Source organism: Anser anser (assembly GCF_964211835.1).
Source record: "Anser anser genome assembly, chromosome: 14".
In the NCBI taxonomy this organism is placed as follows: domain Eukaryota; kingdom Metazoa; phylum Chordata; class Aves; order Anseriformes; family Anatidae; genus Anser; species Anser anser.
This window is the reverse complement of record NC_139735.1, coordinates 5,781,683-5,805,052: the sequence shown is the minus strand read 5'-3', so window position 1 is coordinate 5,805,052 and position 23,370 is coordinate 5,781,683. Positions and strand designations below refer to the sequence as shown.

The 23,370-nt window shown below is 42.7% G+C and overlaps 1 protein-coding gene across 5 annotated transcripts; it reads left to right on the top strand.

Annotated features, from left to right (window-relative positions):
- The first annotated feature begins 968 nt into the window (after positions 1-968).
- TBC1D9B (TBC1 domain family member 9B) lies at positions 969-23,360 on the top strand. 5 transcript variants are annotated; one of them, XM_083798833.1, is made up of 23 exons: positions 970-1,233; positions 3,769-3,879; positions 4,673-4,900; positions 6,863-6,981; positions 7,997-8,225; positions 8,836-9,094; positions 9,766-9,973; positions 10,118-10,330; positions 10,545-10,706; positions 11,300-11,450; positions 11,857-12,071; positions 12,806-12,923; positions 13,342-13,627; positions 14,326-14,455; positions 14,877-14,975; positions 15,815-15,883; positions 16,659-16,899; positions 17,289-17,354; positions 17,509-17,580; positions 17,999-18,049; positions 18,879-18,926; positions 19,957-20,087; positions 20,870-23,360. In XM_083798833.1, exons 5-23 carry the CDS (start codon positions 8,078-8,080, stop codon positions 21,560-21,562), a joined length of 3,360 nt encoding a protein of 1,119 aa, XP_083654959.1. In that variant the 5' UTR covers positions 970-1,233; positions 3,769-3,879; positions 4,673-4,900; positions 6,863-6,981; positions 7,997-8,077; the 3' UTR covers positions 21,563-23,360. The 5 variants fall into 5 exon arrangements, with proteins under 5 accessions (XP_083654955.1, XP_083654959.1, XP_083654956.1 ...); XM_083798829.1 differs by lacking the exon at positions 4,673-4,900 and having other exon boundaries at positions 969-1,233; XM_083798830.1 differs by lacking the exon at positions 4,673-4,900 and having other exon boundaries at positions 19,981-20,087.
- Positions 23,361-23,370: the final 10 nt, after the last annotated feature.

Genomic DNA, 23,370 nt, shown 5'->3' with positions numbered 1-23,370 from the left:
GCTCAGCCAGCTAATAAATATTTATATTACAGTAGTGCACAAAGGCTCCAACCGGGATTAGGGCAGTGCACTAACACAGAGGATAAATCATCCCAGGGCTGAAGGATTGATGGCCTAACGAAAACACGGCATTCCCGCCTTCCTGGGAGCCTGGCAGTAAGCAGGGGGATGGTAGACGCCAATATTTTCTGCTGTTGTGACACTTTCAGTATTTGTGGGGAGATTCTCTGATGGTTATTAAAACAAAAACAGCGGCCAAGAACCGGGGAAGCACCGTGCCTCCTGCTCCACTGCTGCAGGAACCCACCGCGGGCTTGAGTGCCGGCCACGACAGGCTCCAGCTCTGCCAAAGGAGAGGATCAAAATGAAGCCAGCAGCTGGGAGGAGGTGCAGGGTCAAGCCTGAGCCGCCAGAGGTGCTCAGCAAAAAGGGTAAATGCCCTCACTTTTCCCCAAAGCAGCGGTGGAACCGCTGGCAGAGTCGGAGCCTGTTCCAGGGCCGGGGCCGCAGCACGGGGAGCCACCATTTGGGGAGCAGGCCGCAGCCCCACAGAGCAGCCTGTGGAGCTGTGCACCGGTGAATTAGCGTGTAGAACGGGAGACAGCATTTACATAATCCCTGTTAGTTCATGTCAACGGATCCCACAGGGCTGCAGGGGGAGATTTTTTCACCTGCCCGGTGTTAGTATGTCAAATTATAGCTGTCCTGGCAAAGGTCTCCCCAGTTCCCAACAGGACAGCGGCGAGGGCCGTGCTCTCTGCAGCACACAGCTCCCTGCAGCCGCTGAGGTGCGAAGAACGGCAACCGGAGGAGCGGTAAAGCAGGCAGGTAAATCCCACCGCACAGTATCCGGGAGCAGGATTCGAACCCGCGACCTCCTCGCTGCGGAGCCTGCGGAGCGGGCCGCGGCGCCACGGCGGCAGCACGGCACCGCCCCGCTGCCGTGCGGGGCCCGGGCCGCCAGGGGGCGCGATGGCGGCCGGCGCGGCCCCGTGACCGGGCGGCGCGGCGCGGCCCGGCCGCTCCCCCTGCGCCAACTCCCCCCCAGCGCTCCGGCCGGGCCGGGCCGGGCCGGGCCGAACCGAGCCAAACCGGGGCCGGGCCGAGCCGCCGCCATGTGGCTGGGGCCCGAGGAGGTGCTGCTGGCCGGCGCGCTGTGGGTGACGGAGCGGGCCAACCCCTTCTTCTTGCTCCAGCGCCGGCGGGGACACGGCAAAGGGGGCGGCCTCACGGGTGAGGCGCGGCGGGGCTGGGGGCAGGCTCCGGCCCGGGGGGCGCTGAGGGGCCGAGAGAGGCGCGGGGCTGCGCGGGGGCTGTGGGGGACCCGGGGCGGGCGGCGTGAGGGGGCCCCGGCCTTCTCCGAGACACCCCCGGGCGGCCCCGGCCCTCCCCGCCTGGCCCGGGAAAAATTGGGTTGGGATAAAGGGTTTTTGGGTCGCTCAGGTGGCCTCGGGTCCTTGGGGTGTGCTTCATACCCCCCAAAAAAAAGGTTTAGGTTGGGGGAGAGCAAGGTGTGGTTTGTAAGGAGCGTTGCTGTGATACTCGCAGGCATCGCTGTGGTACTCGCGGCTATCGCTGCGATAGAGGTATCGCTGTGGTACTCGCCCGTATCGCTGTGGTGCTCACAGATAGCCCTGGGGTGCCCCTGCATATCTGGGGGACGCTCACGGTGCTGTGCGTGGACGGAGGGGAAGCCATGCGGTAACTGACAGGCACGCAGCCGAGCGGCGCTGGGTGCGTGTGCCCGGTACCCGTGGCTGGGGACAGGGACCGTTAAACGGACATAACTGTGGCCAAGGCACGACGTGAACGGCAGCAGAATTCCCTCCCTTCCCAAACACCCCGTTTATGTGCGGAATGTCTGCACAGTTATGTAAATAATAAAAAGGTGCCTTTTGCGTCGGTTGGGTTACGCGCAACCGGCCTCGTGTATTGGCCCTGTGGACCAAATACAGAAAATACAGACTACAGAAATGACACAGTTGATAAACATCCTTAGCGTATTTCATCTTTTTCACAATACTTAAAATGGTTTTGAATTACTCTCTTATGTAACGCGGTTTGTGTAATTTTGTGTGTGAGCATTTAAATGTGTTCTGGAATTTCCCAGTTTCTTTACGAGGAGAAGTCACTCTTGGCACTGCTTTGGATGATTAAACATTTAGACTGGTCTTTTCTTAAGTGGTTGAAGCTTTGAGCCAGTTTGCTTCTTGAGCAAGTCCAGCCCAATGAGAGTCTTCTCCAGAGCCCCTGCGTGCTGAGAGCCGCACGAGCTCCTTACAGAGCTGTACAGCTGCAAGTTCACATCTGGGGGTTAGAATGTAGATATTCAGCCAAGCTAACAAGTTGTTTAAATCGCTGTTGTACTCAAGGTCTTAAACGTGTCTTGTTACTGGTGCATGTGTCAATGTATATGACACATCCAGTGTTGTTATAGGAAGTATACAAAATGAGTTTTTAATCCACATTCTGCCGACAACTATACACAAGAAACTTGGAGCCAAAACAGATCCTGTTGTGCTGGATGCATACGTGTTTGTTTTAAGGATTACCAAACCCCATGTGGATGGTCTCTGGATGATCGTGTTATCTGTGGTGCTTCTCTTGAAGTAGGCTCAGTGCTATGTCCTTAATCTATTGCTTGCTTTTGGGTAACTGAGGGAGATAAAGAAGAGGAGAAGGAAGTTTCACAGATAGTGAAAGATACAGATGAGTACAATTTGCTCAGGCTCACACAAAGCGTAGGGAGGGTGGCAGGGAATCGGGCCTGGGTCTCCTGAATAGCACTCCAGAGGAGCAACTGTGCTCTCTCTCCCTGTTCTAAGGTTAGAAAACGAAATCATGAAGATGTTGCAAAATTAATTTATGCTAAAGGTGCTCGTAGTACATTATATAGAATTAATAAAACAAAGTATCATCTTAAATATTTGATTTAACTAGCAAATTGATGTAATTGAAATGAATGGATTTGCTTTACGAAGTCTAGTGGCGGTCAGCATTTACTTTTGAAAATGCCTGCCTTTTTATTTAACATCATATTAAAAAAAAAAACTTCTGAATTACCGAATTTTGATTCTCTACCTGCATTCTTTATTTACTTGAAGTGCCCACAGGAACATCACTGAAACCTGGGAGTACCAGTTTTCTAGAACTATTTGGTTCCATTTTGGAATGGACCTTGCCTTCTGTTTGCGTAGGTGATGCTGAAAGATATGGTATTGAAAACTCTTTCATGTTCTAGTTCAGTGGCTTAAAAATCAGTTAGTAGCAGAAGCACGGAGATTCTGGAGACTTCATATTCTTGTTGCAATCATTTGGATGCAGTGATGAAAGATCTTAGAGGCTTATGGGATTATTGCCCGCACTGAGGACAAAGCTCTGTTTTTGGAGAAGTATTTCTCAGACAAAGTTAGTCTGAAGACGTTCCACTTTAACTGTCTCTCCTATTTGTCCAGATCCCATGGAGAAAAATGCATTTAATTTCATTATAAAACTCTCCTAGGAAGGCAGAGGATCATAATGAGGTTTAGTAGATATTTAATTGCCATCTAAACTTCAGCCATTAACAGTGAGATTACCTTTGGTGGCTCATAGGTAATTTGCTTTCAGTGACTGGATTTATGTCTTTGTTTTCTTGACCAAGTACCATCACAGGGTGCATAATGAGACCACTGGTACTTTTCTGTAGTGTCAGTGATGTATTTTTGCTTAACCCGGTTCTTTGGTTTGGTATTGCATTGCTTTAATATCTGTATCTTTGCTCCCTAGGTCTCCTTGTGGGAACGTTAGATGTAGTTTTGGATTCCAGTGCCAGAGTTGCCCCGTACCGTATTCTGCACCAGACTCAGGACTCTCAAGTATATTGGGCAGTAGCATGTGGTATGTATTGACGCGACTCTTGTCAGAGGCTGGATTCATGTTATCCTATTCTCTGTTTTCTTCAGGTGATCAGTTACCCACATAGGAGCATTCTTTGACTGCTCAGGAAATGTTGGTGGGGCAGTGGGTGATGCCAGAAACGGCAAAACTTCTTGGTGTTGTTTAAACTATAGGTTGTGAACATAAGGCTCTGTAAAAGCTTCCGTTTCTGCAGCTGTTATGAAATTTGTATCTTCCGAGATATATCGGTTTGTAGGGTCATAGTGGATTGCTCAGAAAATAAAGCTGTGATGAAAAAGATTTCTGCGGGATAATGAGTGCTGTGCGAAAACCTGCTTACCAGGAACAGAGTACAAATGGGAACGTGTAAGGTCATTCAAAGTGCCAAACACTCTTGTGGAAATCTTCTTAGTGTTTTCATCCTTTTTTTTTCTTCTGCTATTTCTGGCCTGTAATAGATGTATAGCTGTAGTATATCTATAAAATATATTAATATATATCTTTTTTTAAACAGCAAGAATTCTTGGCCTCTTTTACTTGACAGATGTAGCTGCTGCGTTGGAATATTGTGGTACAACCTTCTGGTATCCAGTGGTGAACTTTGCTTAAGGCTTTAAGTCCTACTGGTTGCTGAAAATATCTTAAGACATATTTGTTAGAGTGACTTTGTTTACAATAAGCATCTTCACTTCTCACTTTGTGGTTGAGAAGTAAAAATCTGAGCATGAAATAATTATTTGCTAAGCCTACAGATGTTGAAACCTTGTTTTCCCTGTTCCCATCTTGTCCCCAGGCAACCAACACAATATTCGCCCTTGCAGAGCTGCTTAAATTCAGCAGGAGAGCTTTAGAAATTGCTGTGTTCCACAGAAACTCAGTTTCCCTTTTGACGAACGAGGAGGCAGAGAAGAAGAAAACAGGAAAATAAGATGGCAGAACAGAAACTGAATAGGAAAAAAAAAACACAGAATATTTAGTAGCCACACATGGTGCAAATAATTCTGTAGTATCTTGACACTCAGTGAGTGGTTTTTGTACAATTTCAGTAGTGCATTAGCTTATATTCTCAATATTTCAGTTACTTTGAAGTGATGCAGCATGGTAGAATGAGATGGGCTATATAGCAACTGTATGGAATTTGATAAATTATTATACTAGAATAAATACATTATACTCATCCAAAGTACTGTTTTTAGTTATATCATATATTCTCGTGTTACTGTCAGAAGAAGAGTACTGGCATTCACTTGAAGTTATAAAATTTACGTGGTTCCCTAGCTGAAAAATGTCCATCTTTAATGTATGGTTTGTCATGTGTAAATACTAGTGGGCAACGTTCCGGTTATGCATGCAGCTTCAGCCTTCAGCACTTTGTTCTTAGAACTCGTTGTAGAAATTGCAGCATTTTAGTCATTTTGTGTATATTATTCTAATGTTGTTTGTAGAAAGACCTCAACTATTGAGACCTGTCTTTTAGCAGTATGTTTGCTGTCGCTTGGTGAGAGATGCAGGTCATGAAACAAACTAGAAGATGGGATTTATTCCCCCGCCGCTACTGCTTGACTGTTGGTGTGTTTGGTTGTTGTTGTTGTTTTTGACGACCAAAGCATCCTGTAATTGATAATTCTGTGCTCTTAAAATTAGCCATTTTATATTATTCAAAATTAGTTATGCTTCAGAAACAATCTCAAATGGCTAGAATAAACATCAAGTAAACTTATATACAAAAGCAGAAGAAACTATATTTGGTGTCTAATCCATGGACATGTACACAGAAACTCGAATTCGTAGTCCTGCAGTCCTCTGAGACAAGACAGCTTATTTGCTTCTAGTTTTTGGTTTCAGGTTCTGGAGTTATTTTTGCTTATGAAACCACAGATTAGCTGGGGTTTGGTTTTGTGGCCAGGTATCCAACTACAAATACACAAATATTGTTTCTTTGCTGAAGCAGCCTCTTAAAAAAGAAAGTCAGGTAGAGCAGTAGCTTTAGGGGACTGTTTGTGTTTCCTGCTGTTTTCTCCATTGCCTTCATTAACCACATTGAGGGGTTTAATGTTCTAGCAGAGAATTTGAGTAGTGGGAGGCATGCTGTTAACATTTTTACGTATCCCATTGCTTTTGTTTGAAACTTCAAAGGATGAATCTACTGGAATTTGGCAATGAGAAATTTACAAGTGTCTTTGACTTGCAAATTCAGTTTTGTCGGCGTTTAATGTTGTTTCTTATCTTCTTAAAAAATTGAATTGCTTTTTTATTTCTTCTGCATAAAAGAATAGAGTAATAGCCGTTGATAGAGGTGAAGAAATCTTTTACTAAACATAAATCTCTGAAACAATTAAGGAAACAAAACGTTAATGAAAGCAACTTTTTATAGAAGAGTTCATTAAACTGGCTACACAGCGAAGCTTGTCCTCTGTGAACCTTGTGGGCTATATGGTTAAAGACAACTAACTGTTTGATACAAGTTTTGCTGAGACCTTTTTTTTCTTTAAGGAAGCAAAGAACATAGCATCTGACATTTGAATACTTCGGTTGCTTTTTGTTTTGTAATTGTGTGTTCTCTGCTGCCCATGAAAAATGAAACCCCTTTGTAGGTGTAAAAAGTTTGATTGTTCTGAAATTTCCAGTTTCTTCTGAAAGTTCATTATTTTTATCCTAGACTATTAGGAATTAAAAGAGTACTTCTTCTGTGGAGCGTAACAATGCTTTTTGTCTGGGAAAAAAAAAAACACTTTGCTGTGTAATTGCAAATAGGATGATGTGTTGGTAGTGTGCTTGTTATCCTCAGTGGCAACTGAGACATTTCATTAGAAACATAATGGTGTGTATATAATATCCTCAACACGTATACAATTGGTGTGTTCGATGTTTCATCACTGTTTGGTAATTATTAATTTACTGCTATAAACTTGGAAAAAAAAAGAGCTTGTTCTAATTTCTTTTTTTCTTTGCCCTTCCCTTCATCTTTCACCCCTTCAACTAGGATCATCTCGTAAAGAGATCACAAAGCACTGGGAATGGCTGGAGAATAACTTACTGCAGACTCTATCCATCTTTGATAACGAAGAAGATATCACCACCTTTGTCAAGGGCAAGATACATGTAAGGGACATGCTTCCCTGAAAGACTTCTAGATCCTGATAAAGAATAGGGAGGTGGTATTAAGAACTTTTTTACCCTTGGGAGGGAGGAAGCAAGAGCTCCATTGCAGAGCTTCAGACATGCATTTGGAATTGTCATGAAATGCATACAGTGTTGTCAGCATGACATTACGTCCATAACACTGGACAAATGTTGGGGGGGAAGGTTATGGGCAGTAGATGTCAAGGAACAGCCTACTTAGGGTAACTAATTAAAATCTAATCTCTTATAATTCTTGCGAACCTCTGACACAGTGTTAAACTAAAGTTGATCTAGGAATGAATATGGAGGAGAGAATTCTAGTTTGTAAGCAATGCATTTGTGTTCCCGTGATGGTCTAGAGGCCATCTAGGTTGTAAAGGAACTGAACCCTAACTTGCGTGGGCGTTCAGACAGGTGTCTCTGCTTGTTGTGCAGTTAACACACTTCGGATGACCAGCCCACAGATTCTGCAGAGTAGAAACTTAATGTGTAGTTTTTTTATTGAACAGAAGCAGTCTGAGGCTTTTCTAATACTCGTCAGGTTTCTCTGTAGTTGCTGTGTGTCTGTGTGCGAGAGAGATTGTGGTAATTTGTTTTTCCTTCTGGCCGGTCAAAATCTGACAGTTTGCAGAGCTCGGTGCTTCCTGACAGATGATGATCTTCCTGTTGAAGAAGCGTGTTTGCAAGTGAAAACAGACCAGTTCTCCTGCAGGGTGTTCAAAGTGTTACCAGACCAGCTGTGAGAAATGCAGTCAGATGTTAGATGTGAACACTAGCTGCGTGTGTTCAGGAGCAGATCAGCTCGTAGACTCCCAGGCTATCTGACTGCTCTTTCTACATGTCTACTGTTTCTCTAACTTGACAGGAGAAATGTTGACTGCTGTGTTGTGCTTCTTCTTTCTGTCTTCCGGATTGCTGCTGTGACCTTTAACTGTATATTCTGTCTGTCAGCAGGCATTTCTTATCTCTGTGTCTCTCCTCCCGTGTCATTCAGGGAATTATTGCTGAAGAGAACAAGAATCAGCAGCCCCAGAGCGAAGAGGATCCAGGTAAATTCAAAGAGGCTGAACTGAAGATGCGGAAGCAGTTTGGGATGCCAGAGGTGGAGAAGTTGGTCAATTACTATTCTTGCAGCTATTGGAAGGGGCGTGTACCCCGGCAGGGATGGCTGTACCTCACTGTCAATCACCTCTGTTTCTATTCCTTCCTACTGGGCAAAGAGGGTGAGTTATAAACTTACTAGTTGTTTTCCTGCTATTACCCATGATCTTTTTGATGTGGGTGATCTTTCATGGGGACTTTTTTTTTTTTTTTTAAGCTGAATGGTATTTTGTTTTGTTTTGTTTTGTTTTTCTCTTTAGGAATCCTTTGAGCTATGGCTCGACTTGTAGATCAGTCCTTACGCTCATAGGCACTTCAGTGAAGTTTAAACTGCCAGGTTGTACACCTGGGCTTTTACTTCCACTGAATTAGAGAACCAAGCAATTTTTTTACTTCAGTGAGTTTTGTTTGGGAACCACCACCTAGTATTTACAAAGCTTAAGCCCCTGAGTACAAAGTTGCTAGAAAGAAAGAATTAAAACGTAATTGTAATTGAAAGCATTTAATTGATAGAGTCCTTTGGAGCTGCATTATTTCTAGTCCAGCTATTCCCAAGGAATATTTCCAAGTATTTTTGGAGAACCCAGAAAAGTATAAAGAAAAGAAATGTGCATGTGTAAGAGGAGAAAAATACTGCTACGTTGAGAGCTTTCTTGCTTCTTGAGCTTCATTTCTGATTTTTGTTTCGTCTCAATTTGTAATAGTAGCTTTTTTAACTTTTTTTTTTCCTAGTGACACTGGTGATTCAATGGGTGGATGTAACCCAGCTAGAAAAAAATGCTACGCTGCTGTTCCCTGAGTGCATTAAAGTGAGCACAAGGGACAGCGAACTTTATTTTTCCATGTTTCTTAACATCAATGAGACCTTCAAGTTGATGGAGCAGTTGGCTAACATTGCTATGCGGCAGCTCCTGGATAATGAGAGCTTCCTACAGGACAAGTCCCTCCCAAAGCCCAGGAAGCCTCTTAAGAACATCTCTGCGCTAAAAAGGTGTGTGTTTCCAGCAGTGAGAAGAGAAGACAGAGGAAAGGGGATTGTAATAATAAATCAGCATTACTGTGTAGCTCTCAGGTGCCCCTGGGTTTTTCTCACTCTAGGCGATGCATCACTTATTTCAGTCATTAGCCCTCTGCCTGTTGTTTTTTTCCATCCCTAATTGGTACTGAATGCACATAAACCCTCATGTCTTTCTCATGCATGAAGGTACAGACTAGAGGCTCTCAGAAGGACTTTTCAACTTCAAACTATTGAAAATCATATTTAAAAAAGAAAGTGTGAAAGAAGAAAATGACGCTGTCCCCTTGGCCTGAAGTTCAAAATTTATAAAAATAAATATGTTTATTGCAAAAAATCCTTCCACTGGGGACTGTTCTTAACAGTTTCTGAATCTGATGTCACATTTCAGTTTCCCAGATTTCTGTTCTGAGATGCGCTTGCCTATTTTATCTTGTATTGCAGGACATACCTTGTCAGTGAAGCATGTCTGAAGGCTGAAAGAGGAGTCAGATAAGGGGTGGCATCTCAGTTAGAGAAATGAATAGTAAGAATTCACAGCACAGTCTGGAGTTTGTTACTGGAACGAACACTTACGCTAGTGTTTGTGTGGGTTTTTCCAATGAGAAAAAAAAAAACTCTAGGGACTGCTCTCTACTTTTCCCCAGAGACCTTGATGCTCGAGCCAAAAACGAATGCTACCGTGCCACTTTTCGGCTGCCCAAGGATGAGTGCCTGGATGGACATACAGACTGTACCTTGTGGACACCATTCAACAAGATGCACATTCCTGGCCAGATGTTTGTTTCCAACAACTACATCTGTTTTGCCAGCAAGGCAGAGGAGGCTTGTCATCTCATCATTCCTCTCAGGGAGGTAGGGATTTCTTAATTGTGTATTACTACAGCCTTTTCTTATCTTTTTGTCTGCTTCTAGCTTTTGTGTCATGCTTTGCAGATAATGGAGAATCTGCTAGATCCAAATGTCTTGTGCCCTCTGTCTTCTGTCTTTGTCTTCTAGGTGACAATAGTTGAGAAGGCCGATAGTTCCAGTGTCTTGCCCAGCCCTCTGTCCATCAGCACTAAAAGTAAAATGACCTTCTTCTTTGCCAATCTGAAGGACCGAGATTTCTTGGTACAGAGAATCTCTGACTTCTTGCAGAGAACACCATCCAAGAAACCATGCGTCAGTGACAGGGAATGGAAGTGGAATTTGGGTGATGCTGGATGCGAGGTACTAAGGAAATAGGTGGGAGGAGCATTTGTCCACCTTTCAGGTGGACACTGGGATAGTTCTTGAAGGATGATATAAAGGAAAAGCCAGGACTGTAGCCACCTCTTCTCTACCACCTCTGTCTCCAGTCTGGCAGATATGTTACGTATGACTAACTTTACAACAATAGAAATATAGTATGTTTTTTATCAAAGTAAATGTTTGCATTTTCTAGGAGGTTCCAGAGTTGCCTTCCAGCAGCCCACTTGCAGTTAGCCCCACGTCTGCTCTCAACAATCGACCTGTCAACTTCTGTGCAGGAGAGGTGCCAACAGCCTCCCAGGGACTACTCAAACTTTTCAGAAGAAATTCTGAGGAGCTCTTGGGACCCAAAGGGGTAAATGATATTTTAACTTAGAGCAATTAACTATAAATAGTGTTTAGTAGGTAGCAGATTTCCTGTCCTGCTCTGAGACTCTATAAATGCGTTTTCTCCCTAGCTTCTGTCACCTCTGCAGTATCACTGTCTGTCACCATGTAGTGCTGTATAGATGTAACCTGACCCTCAGCTTACTGTATCAGGACTGAGATACATGAGTAGAGGCTGAGAAACCTGTGTTAGTGTGCTTTTGGGATACAAATTAGTATCTGTGAAGAACTGCTTTTCTTCACATCAAAGCAGTAGAGAACTGGTGTCTCTGCTTCCTAGACAATCATCTTAGACCAAGGTTCTTGCATTTATGTAGAGATTTGCAAGGTGTAATACCATTGCACAGCCCATGTTCTCTGGTGGAGACAACTTAAAGCAGGTCAGAACTGATTCAGAACAGTATAGATTAGCATACACCCTTTTATTCAGCAGAAGAAAATCTTTAGGTGTCACAGTACATTTCTTTCATGAAATGGAGGCCTGAGTACCCAGAAATCACCTGTTATGCAAATATAAAAATGCTTTGATCTCCTAAAATGACTTTGTTTGTTCCTGTGCAGGCAAAGGAGAAGATGAAGGAAGAGTCTTGGAACATTCATTTCTTTGAGTATGGGAGAGGGATGTGTATGTATCGCACTGCCAAGACTAGGGAGCTGGTGCAGAAAGGAATTCCAGAGAATCTTCGTGGAGAGCTGTGGCTACTTTTCTCAGGTAGGAGGTTGTGCTGGATACTTTGGCAGCTAGCAGAAATAAGTGTTCTGCACATCTCAAGGGAAAAGCTCTAAATCACAGCTCATTTCAGAAGAGATAAATCAGAAGTTAACTCCACCTGAATTATACTTCATTGTGGTTTTGGGCAAAAATGCAGTGATTGCATTATTAGTATGACTTTATTTATGAGTGTAGTTGCTCTTTGATCAATTTTGTCTGAATTTCAGTGTTGGGACCTACACTCTAACCTGATGCTTTAACAGAGAGTTTGTTTCTATACTTTCATATCTATTTGTAGTTGCTGAGTTTGTGTAGTGCTTCCTGGACACCTCTTCTCTGATGCTGTGGGCATAGAGTCTGTATTCTGAAGCACAAGAAGTGATGCAGTATTTATTTGTCATTACAGGGGCTTGGAACGAGATGGTCACTCATCCTGGTTACTATGGAGATCTTGTGGAAAAGTCAATGGGAAAGTACAATCTTGCTACAGAAGAAATTGAGAGGGATCTGCACCGTTCTATGCCAGAACATCCTGCCTTCCAGAATGAGTTGGGAATTGCTGCCCTCCGGAGAGTCTTAACAGCTTATGCATTCAGAAATCCAACAATTGGGTACTGTCAGGTAAGAAAGAAGTCTTAGACTTATTAGCCCCTGCATGGTTACCATGACTGTATTGGATCTTTTCAGCAGTTCTTTGTTCAGTTTCAAGCTTTTCCTTCTTGCTGCCCATGTGGTGGAAAGAAGTGATATTGCACGGATCTCTTAATTATCCTTTGGATACAGTGTTTATATAGACTTTGCACATTTCTGCTACGTGTGGTGACACATTCTTTCGGTAGTTTTTCTGCTGGAGCTCTCCTTACTTCAAGAAAAGCATCTCATGGTTTCCTTGAAATGAGCAATGAAATTGAGTGAATGGCAATGCACATGAGCAATACATCACAAATGAAGCCAGTTGCTTGTTTGCGAAACAACTCAGTAGAAATTCAGATTTGTTTTGTGTATTGCTATGCCATGAGAGGTTCTCGTTACATTGTTCTGTTACGATCAAAGCTTTTTCTGAAAACTTTGAAAATCATATATGGTCATGTTTATTAACAAAAGTGCTTCACAAAGAGTAGTTACATTATCTGCTGCCTCACAGAGGAACTGAAACAGGAAGGTTAATTGTCTCAAGGTCACCTAGTGACTCAGATACCAGTAAAAGCTGGAAATAAATCTGACTCTCAGTCCCACAAGACTGCTTTGCTGTAATCATGCTCTTTAAGTTTAGCTCATCTGTAATGACAGAATTTTCATGAACGTCTTCATGTTTCTCTCTCTCTCTCTCTGTATTTAATGCTGCCGGCACATAGGCAATGAACATTGTTACATCAGTGCTGTTGTTATACTGCAATGAGGAAGAAGCTTTCTGGCTCCTAGTGGCTTTATGTGAGCGGATGTTGCCAGATTACTACAATACAAGAGTAGTGGGTGAGTCTCTGTCAATTTCATGCTGGAGCCTGGATTTTCAGCTACAGTTCTATCAGCATCTCTCAGGAATATTTTGTTTCTTCAGAATTAATTAAATGCGATGCGTTTTAAAGATGAAGCACAAGCTTGTTCCCTTTAAAGTTGCAGGTGTATGATGGAGGCATAGGAAGAGACGGTACGGGCTACCAAACTAAACCAGGAAGATGGAGTCGAGAATAATCTCCATCTATATACGTTGTGTTTATTGAGAACAGGGTAACAAATCTAAACAAATGTGTTAGTTTTAGTTCTGATGTTAAGAAGCTGATAGGAAATCAAAGTGAGCTCACACTGTTTTGTTTAATAATTAATTAGCTTGGTTACAGTACCATGACCCCGCAAATTCGAGTTCTGACATTGTTCTTGTCTCTTTTCCCAGGTGCATTGGTGGACCAAGGCATCTTTGAAGAACTTACACGAGAGTATCTTCCACAGCTGTCAGAAAAGATGCAGGAGCTGGGAGTGATTTCCACCATATCCCTTTCTTGGTTTCTCACACTCTTTCTCAGTGTCATGCCCTTTGAGAGTGCTGTGGTCATTGTTGACTGTTTTTTCTATGAGGGCATCAAGTTTATCTTGCAGGTGTCATTGGCCATACTTGATGCAAACATGGAGAAGTTGTTACAGTGCTGTGATGAAGGTGAAGCCATGACTATTCTGGGCAGGTACCATTACTTGTTCTTATTTATAACTGAATGGTGATGGTACCCTTTTTAGTCGTCATTCCTTTCTGCCTTATAAGAGAGAGTCTTAGTTCCCATGAATTCCATTACATAGCAGGTCATAGAAATTTGTCTAGGATGAAACTTGAGCACCAGAGATACTTGCTATTGCTTTCTGCAACAGCTGAAACAAATTTTCAGCTGAAGTATGAGCTGAGGAATCCCATATTTCCAGAGTTGTTTGCTTTGTGGCGTACTACATTCCTGTTTCTCAGTTTGAATTTGAAATCCACAGGGTTGCTTATCCAAAATTCACAGAAGAATTCTAATCCGCTATTAAGAACAAGTCCTGACAAGAATGGCCTTCTTGTAATAGAAAACTTTATCAAGCAGATATTTCCCAAGTATAGTAAATAAAAGATTTCCTTGTTTGAAATGTGAATCTATCCTATTTACAGTAAGATCTTCAGCTTACTGCTGGGAGCCTGCTTTTGAACAGAATAGATATCCCCAAAATAGAGTGAAAATCAGCTGTCTGAGATGTTAAGGATAGCATTGTAGGTTAGCTGGGAAAAATTAAATTTTCCTATATGTTTACATTAATAATACAAAGGAGTTAGGACTGATGCATTTAGGATATTACTGCTTTTCTTTGACACTAATCCTGGAGTCTTGGATCTGTTTGTTGGTTTTCTTCACAGGTATTTGGACAATGTAGTTAACAGACAGAGCGTCTCACCCCCTATTCCCCACTTGCATGCCTTATTGACCAGTGGAGATGACCCACCACTTGAAATTGACATCTTTGACCTCATCAAAACATCCTATGAGGTCAGGTTCTGGCTTAGTTTTTGCCTAAGTGATTTTTCTCTCCTAAAATACAGTTTTATACTTATGCAGCCAGAATTTGAACTGCTTGTAGCTTGAGGTGCTCAAGGAGTGCATGGTCAAGCCATTAATCTTCTTGTTTGGTATAAGGAGAGCCTAAAACTTTTGACTATTGTGGATTCCAAAGAATCTCTCCAGCACCAGTGGAGACTGGCAAAAATCATGAGGTATGCTGCAGAAACATGGAAACATCCCAGTTCATTTCCACAGTTTTTTCTCACAGTTTTGCTGCTGGTAAAAGGTTTCTGGGGTTTTTAGATCATCTCTGAGGGTCCACTACACTTGTTAAAGAACATGTAACTGAACAGGGATTATTTGTTCTTTAGGAGATGATGCTGACTTGGTCTGCTTTTTTTTTTTGTAGAAATTTAGCAATTTGAAGGCAGATGACATTGAACAAATGCGTTTTAAACAAAGGCTGAAGGTGATCCAGTCTCTAGAGGATACGGCCAAGAAGAGCGTGGTATGTGACTCCCAGATTAAATGAGCTACCAAATGGCATATTAATGCAATGCATTTTGCTTTAAGAATCTAGAAAGTTTGCTGTGTAGCAAACCTGGTTTTAAGTCACCTGAAGAACTTAATATGAGAAATGGATTTACTGGCTGGAATAATGGATTTTCAGTTTTCTTCTTCAGGATCTTCAGTTTTCTTCTAGTTAATCTAGTAAAATGGTTTAAAGTGATGGGGCATGATCAAATGAGATACTTGGCATGGAGGGAGATAAAAACCGCTTATAGGCCTCGTAATAGCCTCCACTGCCTTACGCTGTCTGTTTTCCTACTTGCCTGTAATCTTTCAGAAAAGCTAGATAGCAGATAATTATTTTTCTCCCATTTAGAGAGTATGTTAACATGTTGGGGAATTTTATAGAAGGGTTCATGGCCAGAAACGAATATCGACATCTATTGCAACTATCTCCCACATCCCAGGTGGGGAACCTTGTCCATCTGTTTCTTTTGCTGTTGTTTTTCTGTGCATCTGAGTCAAATATCTGAAGATAAAAACAAGAGGGAGGAGCAACATAGGGTTCTCGGGGCTGCAGAAACAGGAAGTAATCAGTAATTTTTTACTAGCTGCTTAAAATGTCAGTGGTTTCTGCTTGACCAGAAACTGTCTTCTTGACCTGTAATCCATAGCAGTGGAAGGTACTGGAATAATTATGTTTTCTCTCCTCTCTTGTGTCATATCTCCTTGCAATTGTTTTCTTCTCTTCTTTGTTACACAGATATTTCAGTGAGTCATATTTAATTTGTCTAGCTTTGAAATAAATAGCTCACTCTGTTTTCTCCCTAACTGTAGGTCCGAGCTGTGTCTAGTGACATTGGTTTCTCTATTGAAGAACTGGAAGAGCTGTATGTAGTGTTCAAGGTAAGAACCTATAGAAGTTATAGAGTGAGGAAGAATGTGTTCTGACACAGAACAAATGTCAGAACAAGTCAAAAAGGAAGTAATGATTCTGTTTTTATTCTTGATCCAACTTGTCAGAAGCAGATGTGGGGTTCTGTTATATGTGGTGCAACTGAGACTGGCTCTATTACTAAGTGATTCTTGGGGGGCAAAGATGGTCAAACCGAGTTCACAGTGTTTGAATGGTGCTTATTTAGAGAGCCCAGTCAAGGGAAAGGAATGTCACACAGCACTTAGGAGCTAGGATTGACTTATACCTCAGTTTTTATTCTCAAGTTTGCCATGGAGTTGCTCTGTAACTGTAAGTGCTTTGCCTCTGTTTGCCAGTGTATGTATTGTTTAAAAATAAATAAAAAAAAATACCATCAAACTGCATTTACCAAAGTCACTGCAAATTCAGTTGCACTATGCTATAGATTCAGAGTCCTAGTTCTAAAATCTGCATGTTCCCTTTGCAGTAAATACCAAGTTTCATTTCATTCAAACCTGAAATAATCTTTTTTGTATTTTTCACTTAAATGTGTTCCATATGGTTTTGTGAAATCCCTGTCTCTTCCTTCACATCGTACTATTTTGTAGTGAAATAACGCTAGTAATAATGGTTGAGATAAACAGGGTGTCTGAAATATCTCGTCTCTGCTTGCTTGGTGCTATTCTTGAGCTGTAAGAAAGTCTCCACTCCCATGGATTGTTGTAGTATAATGCAATCTGACCCATCAATCCTTTCCCTCCAAAGGCAAAGTATCTGATGAGTTGCTACTGGGGAAATAATCGTGCTGCAGCTGCCCGCCGAGATCAGAGTTTGCCCTACCTGGAGCAGTATCGCATAGACATGGAGCAGTTCAAAGAGCTGTTCGTCAGTTTGACACCCTGGTCCTGCGGTGCACATACACCTGTGCTGGCAGGACGCTTGTTCCGGCTTCTGGATGAGAACAGGGATTCTCTCATTAACTTCAAGGAGTTTGTTACAGGGATGAGTAAGTGGTATTTCTGGAGATCTTGGAATATTACAAGAAAACACTTTCTGTCCTCTTCCAAACAGAGAACTAAAAAAAATAAAGAGATGGTGATGTTTGCACTGTCGTGAAGGGAGGGTTGACAGTCTTACAAGATGTTTCAGGCAGAACAAAAGATGCCTTTTTCCTTCTAGAATGTCTCCCATTTTGGGAAACAATAGGTGGCAAACCTACAAGATGATGCTGTGCTGGGGATATTTCTTTGCTGCTTCTGCAGAGGGCTTTATTCAGCTTAGCATTTCCTCATCGCATTGGAACTCATTCTGTTTTGAGCTTCTGTGCAGAGGGTGATTCTTTATCCTAACTGCTATTTTCTTACTCTTCTGATTTATTTATATTTTTACTTGCAGGTGGGATGTACCATGGTGACCTCACTGATAAACTCAAAATACTTTACAAACTTCATCTGCCTCCTGGTGAGTGATTGCTTCCATATACTGCTACTAGTGGGCATGGTCTGTTCTGACATGCAATAGAAAAGGGATGCCTCATGAGTTGTGCTGATGAAATGGGTAATACCACTGTTCAGTTACCTTAGAGATCTTAACATTTCTTTCTCTGTGAGTACAGCTCTGAATCCAGAGGAGACAGAGTCTGCTTTGGAGGCCACAAGTTATTTCACAGAGGATGTTACGACAGAAGGTAATGCAACACTTTGTGCCTGTACCTCTCAGTTTAGGTAGGAGTTGCGGCACAAATCCATGTGCTGTGAATGGTGATTTTTGCAAGGCATGGTCTCATGGTGGGCAATATGTTAAGATTGCCAGTGGTTGTGAGTTGGCTGCTGTTATTGCATGATGGGAAAGAAGTTCGGAGCTTAAACTGCTGAGCACCCATTTCACGCAGGACACAGCACGCTCTGAAGCACAATCAGAGACTGCTGAGAAGGAGCAGTGTGCTTTTACCAGTTCCTGTCTCTCACCCTGATTTGGGTTTTTCATGCAAGTCTCATTGTCTCTCTTCTTGTTTTTGTTTCTTTCTCTGTGTTTGTCTCTGTGTGGCCTTTTCTTCTGTTTTATCTGGGATATTGTCCCCTCAACCCCTCTTTCTGCTGCTCCAGTATCTCCTTTTGTCTCAGAGCTGGATTTCTGCCTGCCCTGTGAGTCTCAAGGTCAGTCCATGGATTATGTGCACACGTTGAACATGGCTGTAATGCTGATATTTTCTGCCAGCACCAACATGCTATTTTAAATGCTCTGAAGTTGCTGCTGCACCTCGCTCATGACATTCCCTCTGTGAATAAAGTACTATAAGTAATTAAACGCACTTCAGTATATTCTACCTGTTGTGTTTCAACCTTGGCCAAAATAGGTTTTGTTCATCTTAAGTATGGACAAAGTATGTTGTTTGTGCTTAATGTTTACCAAGATGGAATAATGCTCCAAAAAAAAAGAGTTAAATAAAAGGGGTAGTTGCACTGTTTGGTGCTAGATGGCCAACTGAATAAGTCTGAGCTCAGACAAGATTTCCTGTGCAGTCTAGTGACAATATAGGAAGTGAAATTCATAAACTTAGACTCCACAAATTACTGCCAAAATGTCTGCTCAGCCCATGAGTAATGGACAGTGTAGACATTAGTCACTTACCCTGTGTGCTCAGTTGTGGATTAGTTTTTTCCATTTGTTATCTTGCTTTGGATAACTGAACTTTTGTCTTTAAGCCATGTCATTGCTTAGGTGCCTTTCATGTCTGTTTCACCCTTTCTTTTAGAGTTCTGCCACCTCCCCCAGCTGTTTCACCCACTTTTTCAGTGTGGCTTCTTTTTTTCCAGTTTATCCTACCACCCTCACACTTATGTCCTGTGGGAGTGTGTGATCTAGCTTCTATTAAATATATCCATAGATGATTTTAATTTGGATATGAGTTGTCTTATATTCTTCATGTGTTGTGTTGTTGAAAATCAGATATTAATGACTTTTTAATAATTTCATTATTTTTAGAAACCCCAGAAGACAAAGGAAGGAGAAATGACAATGGTCAAGAAAAAGGTAATTTTATCATAAAGAGACCACATTCCAGTCTTGTTTCTTTCATATTATCAACTTCGTTGTCCTTCGCTGTATCATGGAGACCTTTCAAAGTGTCCCGCATGGACAGTGATAAAGTGGGACGTGAGCTGCAAAGTAGCCCTCTCTCATGCCTTACTGCTCTGACTTTTTAGCCTACCAAGATTATAACATTTGAAAATCACGTTTGGTTAGTTATCAACTAATAGAATTCATTTATTAGAAGTCAGGCTAATGCAGGAGTGTTAAGATTGCAGCCCAGAAGGCCAAGTGTATCCTGGGCTGCATCAATAGAGGTGTTGCCAGCAGGTTGAGGGAGGTGACTGTCCCCCTCTACTCTGCCCTTGTGAGGCCCCTCCTGGAGTGCTGCATCTAGATTTGGGACCCCCAAAACAAGAAAGATGTGGACCTGGACCTGTTAGAGCGGGTCCAGAGAAGGGCCACAATGATGATTAGAGGCTGGAGCACCTCTCCTATGAAGAAAGGCTGAGAGAGCTGGGGATGTTCAGCCTGGAGAAGTGAATATTCCGGGGAAACTTTACTGGAGCCTTTTAATACTTAAAGGGGGGTTATAGAAAAGGTGGAGAGCGACTTTTTACATGGGCAGATTGTGATAGGACAAAGGGGAACAGTTTTAAACTAAAAGAGGGAAGATTTAGTTTAAATGTTCAGAGGAAATTCTTCACTCAGAGGGTAGTGAGACACTAGACCTGGTTGCCCAGAGAACTTGTGGATGTCCCATCCCTGGAAGCGTTCAAGGACAGGTTGGCTGATCTAGTGGGTGGCATCCCTGCCCATGGCAAGGGGGTTGGAACTAGATGCTCTTTAAGGTCCCTTCCAACACAAGTCATTGTGAAGATTATTGCTCTACTGAATTTTATCAGATAAACCAGCAGAAATTAATGCAGCTTTCCTGATAGATACTTTCCTGAGCTGTCAATAAAACCTGCTTCCAATGCCTTTTTTGCTGACACGGGGTTCTCTTTGTCTGAAACCATTAACCCCCTGGCAGTAGTGCCTTGGTCTTGTTTTGCAGAGGAGAAAGGTACCAGTCCACAGGACTATAGATACTACCTAAGAATGTGGGCCAAGGAAAAAGAGTCCAAGAAAGAAACTATTAAAGATCTCCCCAAAATGAGCCAGGTAAGAAGTGAACCTGAAGGTTTCTAGTTAGATGACGGATAGCTTATTGGAGAATTCAGCAATATGTGGCAGCTATTTTGCCAGCATACTCAGTCCAATGCCAGTAGATTGCCTTGCTCTTCTGGTCTGGTGAGCTTTAGAAGCCTCTAATTCTATACAGTTACGTTTAATTCCTCAGTGGGCACGTAGCTGGCTATCAAACTGCTTTGTTACCACCAGTCAAATGTGTTTGATTCTATGCCTTCCAGATCATCTTTTCCTGTAAGACCCGCAATCTTTGTTTTCCCTCTGCAGCAGTATGTTTCAGATATGCCATCAGTCATACAAACTTGTTGGGCTTTTTGGTTTTGCATTGCCTCAAGTTAAAGCTTCTTGGTAGAGAGCAAAGAATGTGTTTACAAGAGAGTCTGATGACTAGTGCCATCTTTTCTGTCTCTAATTTCCTTTATGGGTGCTTTTTATACCAGTTTGGAAATGTGTAGAAGCTGACCACAGAAGAGTAGCAGTAAAACTTCAGGTTTTCTCAGGTGTGAGCATGTTAGCATTCAGTTCATCTGGCAGCAAAAATACTGCCACTATTAAATTCCTAGCTGTGTCTCAGTTTAACCGGTACAGCAGAGAGAAGAGTTTGCCTGATTTGGACTGTTCTGAATCAGTAGAAGTCACTACTTGATGGGGAAGCAAATAAATGAAGAGTCAGGCAAGGTAGTGCCTGTTGCTTCATCTACCACTGTCAACTTTTTACATCCTTAAGTATGATTTTTGGTCTTTGTCTTTGAAAGGAACAATTCATAGAGTTATGCAAGACCCTTTACAACATGTTCAGTGAGGACCCCGTAGAACAAGAGCTGTACCATGCAATTGCCACTGTAGCCAGTCTCCTTCTGCGAATTGGGGAGGTCGGAAAGAAGTTCTCCAGCAGACCTGTAAGGAAGTCTGAGGACTGCAAAACAAACAGTACCCAAGATCCCGTGAGTGAAGAGGAGTCACCAACATCTGAACAGAGTCAGAATTCGGCAGTGGAGCAGCAACCCCAAGCTGACCATGAGGACAAAACCTGCGGAGATGCTCAGCCCGAAAAAAACCAGCAGGAGAACCATACTCTAGGAGATGGGTCAGGGGAAGGACAAGGCTCTCCTTTGCAGCTGCTATCAGATGATGAAACCAAAGATGATATGTCCATGTCTTCCTACTCCATGGTCAGCACAGGCTCCCTGCAGTGTGAAGACATTGCAGATGACACGGTCCTGGTTGGCTGTGAAGGTGGCAGTGCAGCTGCCAGGTACGGCAGTACCATTGACACTGACTGGTCAATCTCCTTTGAGCAGATCCTAGCTTCCATGCTGACTGAGACAGCCCTCGTAAACTACTTTGAGAAAAAGGTCAACATTCTCCAAAAGATTAAAGATCAGAAGAAGGTGGAGAGGCAGTTCAGTTCATCCAGTGACTACGAACTTTCCTCCGTGTCAGGGTGAACTCAAAGCAGTAATTGTCTTTGGGAAATGAAACAGGGAGATAATGTGGCAGATGGCAGGATGGTTTGATATTTTGTGTTTGTTCTTTTCTATTGTTGTTGTTCTTTAATCAGAGACCAGTAACTACACAATTACGATAGATTCTGATCGATATGGGGCTTCAGACAGTGACTGCTTTTGTGTAGGTGCTTTTTTGGCTACTTGGGCTGGCAGAATTAGATTTACATTCTCAAGAGCCATTAGAACCTAATAGCCCCTGACATACAGAATTACCACCGTAAATTATGCATGTCTGCCTTTTGCTATCTTTTATTTTAATGAAGTTTTATTTCAGACAGTAACTGCTCCTTGCCTGCCCTTGTTTTCTGTAGGTTCCTGGGTAACTTGCACAGCAGATGCAGCCTGGCTTGAAACCATGTTCACATCTGGCTGCAGTCTGAGAGCTCATGCAGTGTCCTCAGGTGCTATAGCACCCTGACCTATAAATAGTCTTGTAAGTTCTTCAGTGCTGTTCTGTGACCCAGCAGCTATAATGCAGATGTGCCCCACTGCTCCCAGCACCCCAGGATCTAAACACAGACATTCTCGGATCTGCTGGTTTCTTTCAGATGTGATTTGGCATTTTCATAGCATATGATGACTTTTTTCTTACTCAGCATTCAGGAGATGGTTTTCAGATAAACTCGGTTTTCTAGCTTTTGCTCTTCTAATTCGTTGAAAGCCACTGTTTTTAGTTCGTCTGGGAAGCCACAAGCTCCTTGACTTCAGTGCAGAAGTAATATTAAGTCAATCAGTGGGCCCGTGACAGTTGTAAGGAGGAGGGAGTATGTTCCTGACGTACAAGTCAGTGAATCAGCCTCAGCATTGCAGACCTGTGGCACACTGGTCTGCTGGATTTTCCCTGTTGGTACAGAAAATATTCATTTTCTTGCTGAGTCTCTATTTTTTTTATTTTTTTTTTTGCTAACTAGCCATGGGTCCAATTTTCAGAAAGACTCCTAAGAATACTGTGATCAGTCAGCCCTTGCAAATGCTGGGGATAGGAAGGTTTGCAGGAGTGCTGTGCCACCTGCAGCTGCTGAGGGTGTCCCTTCTGAACATCTCGTGTACAAAGTGTCTAACCGCGGACGTGCTCGTAGAAACTGCTGCACATCAGAGGGCATTTACACCTGAAGAGGAAGAATTCAAAGCAGTGTGGTGCTCTGCCATCAGCCCGTTATGGGAAACCCGAATAGACTAGATCTCTTTCCAGTTAAGGAGATTAAATAACTGGGAGACCGAGCGACTGCTCTCTAAATCAGCAAAGCCCAGAAGAAACTAAGAGTTAGCCTTCTGGTAGCAGGGCATCCGCTCCGAGGAAGGAGAATTAATGCTGTTTGTACAGCTAAATTCATCTCAGTGCGCAAGTATCTGCCTCGAAGGGCCAGAGCGAGAGATGCTGGTGCTCAGCAAGAGCAAACCCCGCACTGAAGGCAAGGTTTGCGACAGCTTTTGGCTGGCATTGGGAATGTAAAGGCTGGGAAGGACGCGTGTGGTCGGATGTTCCCATGTAACACTACTCGGTGTGCTACTCAGTGTTAATCCCCCCTCGTGACGTTCTCTATGTGTATTCACAGCTCGTACATATTTCTTATTTTCCTGCCTCCTCTGTCCTGTAGCCGGAGAGCAGCCATGGGTAAAACCGCTTTTACTAATTATTCAGTAATTTATTGTAATTTTTTAAAAGTACAAATACTACATGTGATTTTACACTGTCTGTCTTACCTGTCATGTACTCAATAAACGAACCAGAACCCTATGGGCGGCCC

What these genes read in the sequence shown, in the direction of transcription:
- TBC1D9B (XM_083798829.1), top strand. Translation starts at nt 1,116, where the DNA reads ATGTGGCTGGGGCCCGAGGAGGTGCTGCTGGCCGGCGCGCTGTGGGTG. An exon ending in ATACGGCCAAGAAGAGCGTG is followed by an intron (nt 14,976 to 15,814) that starts GTATGTGACTCC and finishes CCCTAACTGTAG; the next exon opens with GTCCGAGCTGTGTCTAGTGA. An exon ending in GGAGTTTGTTACAGGGATGA is followed by an intron (nt 16,900 to 17,288) that starts GTAAGTGGTATT and finishes TTTTACTTGCAG; the next exon opens with GTGGGATGTACCATGGTGAC.